Source organism: Chelon labrosus, assembly GCF_963514085.1.
Source record: "Chelon labrosus genome assembly, chromosome: 1".
NCBI classification, from domain to species: domain Eukaryota; kingdom Metazoa; phylum Chordata; class Actinopteri; order Mugiliformes; family Mugilidae; genus Chelon; species Chelon labrosus.
Genome location: NC_140337.1, coordinates 34,668,448 through 34,682,302, shown reverse-complemented (window position 1 = coordinate 34,682,302; position 13,855 = coordinate 34,668,448). Strand labels below are relative to the sequence as shown.

Sequence of the window (13,855 nt, the reverse complement as noted above, 5' to 3'; positions counted from 1 at the left end):
AGCATCAGCAAGTAGCGCTGGGCAAATTGTACACTAGCCAAGTGAACATGGAACAGGAACAGTACAACAAATTAAGTACAGCCAACACGTCACATAATTAAAAGTTAGTATATCCCAAAATTCAATTCAATAAAAGTTGCTATAAAGGTGGTAGCGATTCATCACCGAACTACCTTCACAGCAGGGGAAGTCGCGCTGGCTAATTAGCTAGCAGGCAATGCTAGAAAATTGGTTGAAACAACCAAGATAAAATATAAATAATTACGCTGTGCATATACAAATGAAGACGAGTATAAGCATCGCAAAGGGCCTCTGATACAATATAGACAGTTGACAATTCAAAAGAGGTCGATATTTCAGCAGCTTAGCTCTGGAACAACTCAACTCGCAGCAATGTAAGTGAATGACGTCCAACGCCCAAATGACAGTGTTTGGAACTAATCCGACTTTCAAATCCGGAAGTAGGCGGTTAAAAGCGCCGCCATTTTTTACAACGGAGGTCTATGGGAGTGTCGCAACTCTCTCTCTCTATGGCACTGGCACCGACTCGTCTTCAGAGGAGAGTGCGCATGCGTCTGTTGTGCTGCAGCCTTTCTACTAAATGACGTGACTTCAGAGGAACTGAGGACAATAGGCGCGTTCGACTTCATGCAGATCTGTGCAGATCTGACTTGACGTGATGCATGCTGGGTAGAACAAGTTCATTTTAACCAATCATATTCGAGATCTATGAGCATGACAACCCAGCATGCATCACGTCAAGTCAGATCTGCACAGATCTGCATGAAGTCGAACGTGCCTATTGACTCTTCTAGATATTCAGAGTCTGGCTTTGACCTGATGGTTTTCTACATCTATGCTCCTCTTCAGGTTCCTTTCTGACCTTGGATCACTACACGACCTTTTCATTTCAGTCTTAATCAGTTCAAAGCTCCCTTAAAGTCTTTCTTTTCTCTCTAAATAACATGATGTTCAGTGTTCAGTTTAACTGGAACATGTCTGATCATCTGTCAGTCATATATACTGGTGGAGTCATTAGATTCTCAGAAATGTAGAATAGAGCAAAAAGTGAAAAATGATCTCAACCGTCCACTTTTTGCTAAATGGATGCTACGCTAACAAAGTCTGAAGAAACACATTTACAATGTTGTATGTTTTACTAACAGGAACATCTGTGACAAACTCATATTGTGCATCTGTTGGTCACTCCACTTTGGCACCATGGATGGGAGAGCTCACCAGAGTGGGAAATATTCTCCCTAAAGCCCCTAGAGGTCATGAGGTCATCATACTGGAGATCACTGACTCTAAGAAGGTAAACATTGTTCTAGTCTATGGATGTTAGGATACTTTGACTCTATACATGTGCTGAACCTCAGTCAAAGGTTGAGAATGCAACCCAGGTGGTCTCCTCCCTTAGCTCCGCCTCCTGCCAGGTGCAGTATAAAAGGCTTCAGGTGGATCAGTTCAGCCTCTCTTGATGGTCCCTGGTGGTGGGAATTCCACTTTCCTCATGTTCCAACGTCTACATGAGCAGCGTGAGCCAGTGGGAGCAGCACTTGCATCACTAACAACAGATGTGGTGCCACTAAGCTGTGTGGACTACGAGGCTGTGGCTGAATGCCTTGAGGTTCTGGGGCCGCTGTCTCTGGCTACTACTGAGCTTTCAGTAGAGAAGAAGGTGTCAGCATCCAAGCTCATACCCATCATTCCTATCAAGTCCACATCCCTACTCCATCCATGCTCACAGCTGCTGAGACTAAATCTGCTGCACTTATCATTGACAAGGTGCAGTGTTGAAAACATTCAGGTCCTGTCAACGGCAACTGTTCTTGAGCCACGTTTCAAAACAATATCATCTGTCAACCAGACCAATGCACAGGAGGCAGTTACCAGAGTCACAGCAGAATGTGCAGGACTGAGGAGATCAGAACATGTCCCACCCTCAACATCACAGCTAATAGCTTTCTCTTTATTTGATCATTGCTTGTATATATGCTCTATCAAACAACTGGATGGATTTCCATTTGTTTTACAGTCCACAACAGAGGAAGTCCCTGGTCCCTCAACACAAGAGGCTGACCCTGACAACCTGTGGGAACGTCTGGACTGCTGAGTTGCTTGGTTGCATTAGTCTGTAGAAAAACCTTCTTTGAGACAAAAACACAGACAATGGATCTCACCTTCTTCTGTTCTGATTTCTTGCAGGTGAAACTCAGAGAGTCCAGAAAACAGTGGAGGTTCAGTGGTCTTTATCTGAGTCCTACCTCTCCAGAGGAGAAGACCCATGAAATACTGGCAGCAAAGGGTGGCAGTTTATCCCAATCTGTACAAGCTTGACAGACAATATTTACACATGCCTGCAACGTCTGTCCCATGTGAGAGGGTCTTCTCCAAAGCTGGAGAGGTGATAAGTAAGAAGAGGAACAGACTAAAACCCAAGTCTGCTGAAATGATCTGGTTTTGAAATAAAAATCTGTCAACCACCCAAATCCTCTTCCCAGTCTCACCAGCATTTAGTACAGCTACTGTCATCACAGTCCCTAGATGCACAAGCATTTCACTTTTTATTTAGTCATTTTTTGTATTTCTATCAATCTTATAAAAGCCTCTAAAACATACAGTATTATATGATGGCTAACTCATACAAGTATATTATTATTTACTATAAAAGAAAAAGAAATCCAGCATTTCTAGATGCACATACTGTAGATCCTTTATTGTTGAACAAACACAACAGAGTCTTTGTGTTTCACCAGCCTTTGTCCTGTTTCATGTGAATGCTATGTCTAATATTATCCAGCAGATGTGGCCACATTTCATTTGATCAAATGCTTCCAAACACTGAACCATTTCAACACAACTGCTTCAGATTGATTCAGTGCTTCAGTTTCTCCATCACTAGATTAAACCATAAGAGTGAAGAAGTATCTGTAAAGAAGTGTGCTGTTAGATCATCAGTGGTCAGGCTGGGAGTTGGTGCAATAGTGAGAACAGTGAGTGGTTGGAGTTGAACTCTTACCTGTCCAGTCTGTGTCTGCTCCAGGGTGCGCGGCTAAAAGATTCCCCCGGGTACACGGACTCAGTCCTAAAGGTTCCGGCAGAGAGCAAGCAGCAGGATGTTCTAAATATGATGTGTTATTAGTAAAGAGGAACGTTGTCAGTGGTGAGACAGTCAGGTGATAATATTTCAACTTCCCTCTGAGTGGATCAGTCCAGTGATCAGGACCAGGGACACAGGATTTAAGACACCAGCTCCAGTCTGATCTCACAGGACAGATATCAGTCTGTGTTTGTTGATGTTGTTGTTGAAAGCTGACCAGAGGCTGCTGCTTCTCTTCATCATCATCATCATCATCATCATCATCATCTGTTTCACTAGATTCTAATGTTGTCTTCACACTTCCAGCTGGTTTGCTCCGGTCTACATCACTTGATGAGTTTGATCAGTTTCTTTTCACTCAGAGGAAACATTCATTACTATCAGTCATGTGAGAACGTTCACTCCACATGTTGGTCAGATGTATCTGTTTACAACTACAGCATATATCTTTATCTATGTTTGTTTAATTGAAATCAATAAAAACACACCCTCCTCTGCCACTGCAGGACACATGAACTGAACTTTAAAGCATGCATATGTGCTTCCTGGGGGTCTGTGGATGGTGTCAGGAGAAAAGGCTGGCAGGCATAGCCCCTGTCTCCTAGCAACACAGCAGAGAGTTGACCTGTCAACACAACATGTCATCATTCCAGCCTCATCAACAGAGAGACAGTGGTTATTAACAGGGGCTGTGTGGCTCACCTTGTGATAGGCGCTGCTAGATCTGGAGTCATGGACTGAGCCAGGCCATTGTGATCAGACAGTCAGCACTGCAGAGCATCTGAGATCACAAGATGAGGACTATTAAACCAATCAGTGCACATCACCAGCAATGGACAGAGTTCACCTGAACATTAAAGCTGTGAAAGGCTCTCACAAGAATGGCCACGCCACTGTCAGAGCAGAAAGGAAGATTATTTGTATTGAACATGTGTCATCTTGTTGGAGCTGGGTTTGTGTTCCAGTCAGCATACAGTGAGCATTGAAGGCAGAACTCACCTCCTGCTCCACTTGCTTTATTTCCAGCTCCACTTTTCTAATCGTCCTCTTTTTATTTCAGACTCCAGTGAAAGGTTTTCCATCTTTTTCTTCTTGTGCTGCATGTCTACATCTGACAGTTGGATCTGGTTGGCATCCAACTGTCGGTATATATTAATTATATTATATTAAATTAATTAGTTATCATTATCATACATTTAACAAATAAAGAGACATATCAGTTTTGAACATTTATTAATTACTACCATATCCAAACAGTGGTAATGAGGTAGACAGTATGAAAAACCAAGTCCATCCATATTCAGCGCATAAAAGAACATGACCTCAGCTTATAATGTGCTGCTTAGGAAAACGCCACAAGTACATAATATTAAAAACATTTCTACATTAACATTAACACATTTGCAACAATATACAAGCATGAACATCTGATCTCATATTAGCAGAACACCTTTAAAAGATATTAGCAGAGCATCTAAAACAACATGGGCAATCTAAATGAATGCATGGCAAGACGTGGCTGTGTCCAAAGGTCCTTCATCACGGATCCAACTTTAGGCAATAATCCAAAACATCATGTAAAACCCCCACTGACTTTTAGTGATGATATCATCATATAGCGCTCTTATGTGGCAGTTAACTAATTAAAATATCAAGAGGAAGGATGGTAATGCAAATAACGAGAATATGTGGAGAGAAAACATGATGAGTTTAGTTGAATGTTTCAATAAATATCCAGTCTGACCTGAACATGTGTGTTCTCATTGTGATCTATTGTCCTGTCCTATGTCTTATCATGTGTTTGTGTTACCTGTCTAGGGACTGTGGATGAAAATGAGCATTGTTGCTAGAATCCATCATATTTACATCTATGACTGTCTGAGTAGATGTTCATTAATGTGAACTGTCCCTATCACATAAATCAGTAAATAATACAACGCTCTGCTCTAGCTCCACCACCATTTGTTAAACCTGGTCCAGTGGATCTACTCTGTGATTAATGCACTTTGTACATGGTCCCTGGAAGAAATAAACTCAACTAAAAACTAAAGTAAAACTCTGCTGAATCAGCTGATCACTTGCTCTTTATTCCTTCTAGATCATCATGTTGGGTTCTGATAGTTGTCAGATGAAGGAAAGAGCTCAGCTCCAGCCACACTGTTCACACTGTTTGAAGGTTATTTTCATCACTGATTATTCTCTGATCTGGAAAAAAGTTCCCAAAGGTCTGATGACACACACACAGGTGGGCGGAGGGAGGGAGCAGCCAGGAAGCTGATTGCTCCTTTACTGTGACTTCAACAGATTCCTCAGTTTCTAGACGCTCAGTGTGAACATGTGATTTATCACTGAGTAAAGGATGTGTGTGGTTTCCTGGTTAACCCTGGAATTCCAACAGGAACCTCTCCACTCTCTCCTCTGCAGTCTTCTGCCTCCTGCTGGTGACCACAGCTCGTTGCACACTTCATGTCTTTTAAATGTTGCTGTTGAAAGGCTCATTTCAATCTGTCCTCAGTCATTTATTTACTGTGGCTTTTTCTTCCTTTTCTCTTTCTCAGACGTTCTTTAAAACATATTTGCTGATCAGTTCCTTCTGTCCTGGTTTCATCAACACATCAGAAGTCCCAGAAATGTTCAAAAGCTCATGTTAACTTGTGTCTTGTTGAAGGTTTCAGTCAGGACTGTCCTCTGCTGGACATTTGAATGAAGGTCATTAGTTCCCTCTTCCAAACGTGTTGACTGACTTTGAGGGTTTGACTTGAAGCAGGAGGAGGTCGCTGACATGAACTCTGCTTCACCAGCAGCTTTATCTTCTTTGAAATCATCATCAGATCCTTCACTGATCAATAATCAAAGATCAACAACCTGATCAAACGGACTCTACAGCCATCAGAGGAGACGTTACATCCTGGACCTGGACTCTGTCTGCAGAGGAGACACAGGACAGTTAGAGACAAAGACAGTTAGAGACAAAGACAGTTAGAGACAAAGACAGTTAGAGACAGAGACAGACAGAGACAAAGACAGTTAGAGACAAAGACAGTTAGAGACACAAGACAGTTAGAGACAAAGACAGTTAGAGACAAAGACAGTTAGAGACAAAGACACAAGACAGTTAGAGACAAAGACAGTTAGAGACAAAGACAGTTAGAGACAAAGACAGACAGAGACAAAGACAGACAGACACAAAGAAAGAAAGAAAGAAAGAAAGAAAGAGACAAACCTTTCACTCTGAGCTCCACTGTTTTCCATCTCAGGATGTCTCCCTCCTTGTTCAAGACTATACATCTGTATCGTCCACTGTCTCTCTTTGCGGGGTATTTCAGGGTCAGACTGAGGTCTCCAGTTTTCCGCAGGTCTTCATTCATCTTCGTTCTGTTTCTGTAAATCTGGTTCTGGTCTTCAAGCTGGTCAGAGCCGTTCTGATACACATCGACCTTCCTGTAGTCTCTGTCCCTCCACACCACTTTAGCGTCTCCAGGCAGCTCTGTGGTTCTGAAGGGCAGCTGGACAGACTCCACCCCCTCCTCCACCTCCACCTGACAGTCTGAGAGGACAACAAATCCCATCATCAGCTGTAGAGACAGCAGCAGCAGCAGGTTTTCATGACTTTATTGAACGATTGTAGAGAAAGCTGAAGGACAGAAGCAGATGAGAGCAGAAGGAACAGGACAGAGATCTAGAAAGGTGTTGCAGATGATCAGAGTCTTGATGGTTGGTTGTTTGTCCATGTGCTGCTTCACAGTAATGTCTCCTGTCAGTGTGGAGCTGCTGTCTGCTGCTTTTCTATCTGTGGATCTAACATGTGACAGTGAAGAGAAGAAGAGTTCAGATCCTAACATGTCTTCAGTCTCTTTGTCTCTCTGTGGTGTCAATGAATCTCAGCTCCACCAGCATTTCAAACACAGGAAGGAATAAACAAAGAAAGAAGGAAAGACAGACACAAAGAGAGAAACAGAAAGAAAAAAGACAGAAAAAGAAAGAGGTTTTGAGCTGTTAAAACACTACTTTCTTCAGGAGGAATTAGTCAACAATCTCAAAAATAGATTACACCAATTAACAGTTGGTTTAAATTAAATCAAAGCAACACTTCTGTAAACATGATTTTGTTTTCCATCTCATTCACAGTAATACATTTTCCCTCCAAATCCCTCACCTTCACTCTAAATCCTCCATTTTCACGTAGTAGTTGAATTCTACCTGCACACGTGCTTTAACTAAACTCTTAAAGAGCAATAAACAATCATAACTCTGCCCTCTGTCCATCTTCACTTTTCTACTTCAATAAATTGTCAACTTTTCTGGCCAAAGAAACAATGAAGCAGCTGACCTTTCTTCTTCTACCAAACTAAACATGTGTTCAGTAAAGACTCTCTGATCAGCACTAATAAGGTTCTAAGTGTTCTAAATAAGGACACTGATCTGGAACATTTTACAAAACAATGAAAAATAGTCTCTGTTCCAAAACAGAAAGGACACTCATCAGAAACTGCAGGATTGATCACAGCAACAGAAGCATTCACTGCCACAGTACCATGGAAGATGCACCATTGTAGGTCACCAGTGTTCTTGGTTCATGGTGGTGTGTAAAGCCAGCTCCACACAGGTTTAACATGAGATGAAACCTTTAAATGATCCTCCAAGGTGTGTCTGTTCTGCTTTTTAACTGCTCTTTGTTTAAGGATGTGACACACTCCTGGTAGATTTCTTTCCCACTCACAGAGTCCAGTGACAACCATACCTTCCTACCAGCTTCCAGCAGAAACCCCATATGTTGACAGTCTGTAAGTTGGGACCTAAAGCACAACCTGGGGAAAGAGTCGGTCTCATCAGGTGTTAAATGTCCACTAAGCCATCCTGTTAGCAGCCCTCTGTCCTCCTCTGCTACTGTTGGGATCTGAACCTGGTGGTGAGCTATGGAAGCTCACCACGCTTAATCAAGTTAACCACATGGCTGCCTTTGTCTTGGAAACAAAGGGAAGCACCAGAACTCTATTACCCACAATCCTCCAGGTGTGAAAAACTGACCAAGCAGTTCACTGGCTGACAGTGGCATGTGACCTCTGAGGTCATCAGGTCATATAAAATGCACCGTTTGGCCTTTGTTCTCTCTCTTATTCTCTTATCCTCTTACCCTCTACAACTCCACACCTCCACGTGGAGACCCCGAGCTGCTTGGCTGCAGCTGGGTGCCAGGCCTGTTCTCCTTACAGCAGCGAAGCGAGATCCTGCTGAGGAATCTACACCAGGTCTTCTAGCCAACAAACAGAAGGTTTGCAGGCTAAACTCCCAAACAACAGGAGCCACACGGCTAGTTAGCACCGAGCTGCTAACAAGCCACTTCAAGGGACTTCAAGGAGCGGCCAGTTTCCCTCCAACGTCTGCCATCAGGAAAACACAGCAAGGACTACAACTTTTCCCAGTTTGGCTTTCCATCAGGAACTGCCAGCTAAAGGAGCAACACACCAGAACTTGACTTTTCCACCAAACCTGGTAGTATGACCTGGGCCTAGTCAAGCTAAGCTAAGCTAAGCATAGAACTTTGATTTGATGTGATATTTGTTTATATTGAGTTGTTTATAGTATAGTGGTTTGATGTTAGTTAGATTATGCAACACATAGACTCAGGGTCTTGCATGCTAAACTAACCACTCTTCCTCTAACCTGGCACCTCATAAAACGCTTATCACATTCCACACATCTACTGGCCAGCTCATGGTCTGAGTGTCCCCACTCAGCAGCCATTGTTTCCTTTGTGTTCAAGACATCAAGGCCCCAGCGGCCATCTTGGCACGCCCACAACCGGCGGCCATCTTGGCACACCCACAACCGGCGGCCATCTTGACACGCCCACAACCGGCGGCCATCTTGGCACACCCACAACCGGCGGCCATCTTGGCACACCCACAACCAGCGGCCATTTTGGCTCACACACACACACACACACACACACATCTGTATTGAGTACACTGCAGTTAGCTTGTATGTTTAATTTTATTCTTGTTAATAAATGTCTTTTAAACATACCTGTCTGTTTAATGTTGCACAAGAGTGAATATTGCCAACCTCTACACTGCCAAGAACTCCAAATTCCTTCAACTTTAACTAGTTGTTAACGTGGTAATTTTGGTTATAGTTATTAAGTTAATTATTAATCCGAACTCCAAATTGACAATTTAGTATAATTTATGAGACTGTTTTGATTAATTGGCTATCTTTTCCCTTCCTAGAAGGGTGGTGCCCTGAGGTGATCTAGTAATTCAGATCCAATTATTTAATAATAATTAATTATTCATGATAGCCAAACCCCAATACTGAGTGCCTTGGTACCCAGGCCCAACACTACTTCTTTCTATTTGTCCAGGATTAGTCCCACCACTAGAACAGATTGAATGTCCAGCCTTTAGTTATCTCCAGGAAACTGTGAATGTGCTCCAGACTATAGCCATTGGTTTTCTGACCATCAGGTAAGGATGAGTCAGAGAGCTCCTGTTCACTGTCAGAGTCAGAGGAAATACGTTCTAGCACCTAGCACCTTTAATGACATTTGGTTTGGTCGTGTCTCTTTAAACTCTCTTCTTGATTTTATTTAAAAACAGACTCATCGTCTCTCTCACTATTCTCTCCATCAGTGATTAGCTCATCAATGTTCATTCCTTCTTGTTCTCCTTCCTCTTCAACACTGGTCTGACTCTGCTGACCAACCCCTGCAGCAGAGGTGGAGGCTCTCTCCCCATCCTGTTGAACATCAGGAGGCTCCTGGGCCCCTCTGAGTCTCCCCCTCACCCTCTGCCTGAGTCTCACCCTTTGCCTGAGTCTCACCCTCACCCTCTGCCTGAGTGTCCCCCTCACCCTCTGCCTGAGTCTCACCCTCTGCATGAGTCTCACCCTCTGCATGAGTCTCACCCTCTGCCTGAGTCTCACCCTCTGCCTGAGTGTCCCCCTCACCCTCTACCTGAGTCTCACCCTCTGCCTGAGTCTCCCCCTCACCCTCTACCTGAGTCTCATCCTCTACCTGAGTCTCACCCTCACCCTCTACCTGAGTCTCATCCTCTACCTGAGTCTCACCCTCTGCCTGAGTCTCACCCTCACCCTCTGCCTGAGTCTCACCCTCTGCCTGAGTCTCCCCCTCACCCTCTACCTGAGTCTCATCCTCTACCTGAGTCTCCCCCTCACCCTCTACCTGAGTCTCACCCTCTATCTGAGTCTCACCCTCTGCCTGAGTCTCACCCTCACCCTCTGCCTGAGTCTCACCCTCTGCCTGAGTCTCCCCCTCACCCTCTACCTGAGTCTCACCCTCTGCCTGAGTCTCCCCCTCACCCTCTACCTGAGTCTCATCCTCTACCTGAGTCTCCCCCTCACCCTCTACCTGAGTCTCACCCTCTATCTGAGTCTCACCCTCTGCCTGAGTCTCACCCTCACCCTCTGCCTGAGTCTCACCCTCTGCCTGAGTCTCACCCTCTACCTGAGTCTCCCCCTCACCCTCTACCTGAGTCTCATCCTCTACCTGAGTCTCACCCTCACCCTCTACCTGAGTCTCATCCTCTACCTGAGTCTCACCCTCACCCTCTATCTGAGTCTCACCCTCTGCCTGAGTCTCACCCTCTGCCTGAGTCTCACCCTCACCCTCTGCCTGAGTCTCACCCTCTGCCTGAGTCTCACCCTCTACCTGAGTCTCACCCTCTATCTGAGTCTCACCCTCTGCCTGAGTCTCACTGTCTTCACACTGACCAGTATTTTAATGCCATGCCGACGGGAGAGGTTTCTAAAACCTGCATCCTGATTGTCGGCCATGACGTCCAGCAAAACGCTGTCTGTCTCAGTACAACGCACCGATCAACACACCACCCCATGAAATCCTGACAGTGCTTAAGAAAACTGTGTAAAGACAGAAACTGAGAGAAAACACCAGTGAATAGAAGAAAGAACAACCAAACCTTTCAGATCACTTTCAGACTCAGACTCAGTGTCAGGGGCGGACTGGGGGAGAAAAGTGGCCTGGGACTCATTGACAGACCAGACCACTTCATGCGCGGCGTGGGGAACCAGCCAGCAACACAAGTTTCATTCCTTGATGAAACAAACTACATCTGATGTTGTTCTGGACCATAATCATATAGTAATCATTAACCTGAACCCTTAAGAACCACACATGTCAAACTCAAGGCCCATAACTGTATCAGGGTAGATAATATTTATATCTATCAGAACTGACCCGCAGGTGTTTTACGTGCGTCAGACAGGTACGTCAATTAGCTCCTCCTCCCAACTTTATTGACAAACTCGTCAGTCTCATGGTTGCCTTGGCAACCGCTCAGCGTATCGGTACAGCGGCGCGGTGCTCTGAAGTTCATACGGTTGACCAATAAAAGCTCAAGACACAAGTATTAGAGCACTAAATACTAAAATATGTTAACGGAGACTCTGACACAGAGACGTAGTAGCTCTGGACCAGTTAGCAGCGTTACTACGTCTTTGTATCCAGTTAGCAGACCAGTTAGCAGCGTTACTACGTCTTTGTATCCAGTTAGCAGACCAGTTAGCAGCGTTACTACGTCTTTGTAACCAGTTAGCAGCGTTACTACGTCTTTGTAACCAGTTAGCAACGTTACTACGTCTTTGTAACCAGTTAGCAGACCAGTTAGCAGACAACGGGCTAAATCTGTTAGCCTACTGCTCCAGGTAGCACACACTGCTAACAGAAAACTACTATAAATGACAACACCACTGCAGCTAAACGCCAGTCTGTTAGCATACATGCTAACATACAGATACACTGAAAGTGTCCGTTAGCCAAATAACAGCAGCATGTTTAACATGGTATTAGCATTAGCATGCTAACTAAGGACACCACTAAAAAAAGTTGTGTCTGGATGATGTGGAGAACAAATGAAGCTTTACGTGGGCCGCTCAGAGTCAGACAAAGGACCGTATACAGCAGCATCATTACAACAATGAGCCCATTTCAATAAAAATGTTATTTAAAAATAGACAGCGCTGGCTCTCAGTCCACCAAAGATGTCATGCACCGTTAGCACAGTGTGATTGACAAGTGACAGCTGCAGCAGCCTGAGGAAGTGGGTGGGTATTATGTTTGTGTAGGACTCAATAACAACACTGTGTCGGTCTGTTCAAGTTGCCTTTACTCAACTGACGCACACCTGACACTTTCCAACCTTACCGTAAATCACTGCTGTAAACCTTGAAGACACAGTAACCTGTCACTTGCAGTGAATAACATAACAGAGTCCAACTGGACACAATAAGAACACAAAACTAAGAGAGAGAGAGAGAAGGAAAAAACAAACAAACCTTTCACTCTGAGCGTCACTGTTTCCCCTCTCATGATGTCTCTCTCCTTGTTCCAGACTATACAGATGAATCCTCCACTGTCTCCATCTGTGGGGTATTTCAGGGTCAGACTGAGGTCTCCAGTTTTCAGCAGGTCTTCATTCATCTTTGTTCTGTTTCTGTAAATCTGGTTCTGGTCTTTAAGCTGGTCAGAGCCGTTCTGATACACATGGACCTTCCTGTCTCTTCCGTCCTTCCACAGCACTTTAGCGTCTTCAGGCAGCTCTGTGGTTCTGAAGGGCAGCTGGACAGACTCCACCCCCTCCTCCACCTCCACCTGGGGGACTGAGAGGACAACAAATCCCATCATCAGCTGTAGAGACAGCAGCAGCAGCAGCAGCAGCAGCAGGTTTTCATGACTTTATTGAATGATTGTAGAGAAAGCTGAAGGACAGAAGCAGATGAGAGCAGAAGGAACAGGACAGAGATCTAGAAAGGTGTTGCAGATGATCAGAGTCTTGATGGTTGGTTGTTTGTGAGAGAGAGAAAGATTTGATTTTACAGAAATACTTCATTTCCATGAACACATGAGTCATCTTCCATAGAGATCATCATAGTAATAAATAAGACACACACAGATTGATCCAGTAAAAGTTAATCTTCCACAGTGTAAATAACATTCTTATAACACCACTGTTGTTCAAACGTGTCCAAGTCTGCCATCATCTTCTAAAATCTGAACTCCAGCCAAAGTCTGGACCTGACATTACAAAGCCACACTGAAGTGTCCTCCTGGCCCACCCTGTCCTCCATTTAGTTCTTCCTGCTCACGTATATGGCTCATTCAGCCTCTCCTGACAGGAAGTTCAGTAGCTGCCACTTAATGTGCTTTGTCTTTTTGTAGCCTGCACCAAAGATGAAGCTGCTCTCAGAGAACTTTTCACCAACAACAGTTAAAAGATTAAAGAATTCAGTGAGTCTTGTCCACTCAGTGAAAAGATGGAAGACAGTCTCATTCAGCTTCTTGGTAACAGCAGGGTTAAGAACAGAGATAAAAGCCTTTGAAGCTAAATCATGGGGCCTTGATGAGGCCTCTGTCCCTTCCAGAGAGCCTCTGCCTCCAGAGCCCCAGGACCCTCTGAGCCACCCAGCAGAGAGCCCACGGCCCGGGCATCAGTCAAGTCTGGACCTGCTGCATCCACCAGCTGCTTCAGGCACAAGGTCTTAGTTTGGTGCAGCGCCCCCATCAGGCCAGGTGTGGCAGCGCTGCACACATCCAGCCTCGCCCCGTGGATCAGTGGCTCCTTCAACAACCAGTGCAGAGAGTTAGACTTTTCACTTTCTTTAAGGCTAAAAAGAGCCCAGGATCTAAAAACACCTGATAAAACGGAGGTAAAACCCTTACATTTAGAAAGTTAGAATCAGTTAAAACAGAGCAGCATCCAGTCCCAGGTTATTCAC

At 44.5% G+C, this 13,855-nt stretch overlaps 1 protein-coding gene across 1 annotated transcript in view; it reads right to left on the bottom strand.

Annotated features, from left to right (window-relative positions):
- Nucleotides 1-13,855, bottom strand: part of LOC311487906 (uncharacterized protein) — a gene marked incomplete at its 3' end in the record, with an annotated part of 253,376 nt that overhangs the window by 107,171 nt on the left and 132,350 nt on the right. The window contains exon 6 of the mRNA XM_084544331.1: nt 12,494-12,739. Within this exon, the coding sequence (XP_084400457.1) occupies nt 12,494-12,739 (246 nt within the window). The remainder of the gene's footprint in view (nt 1-12,493; nt 12,740-13,855) is intronic.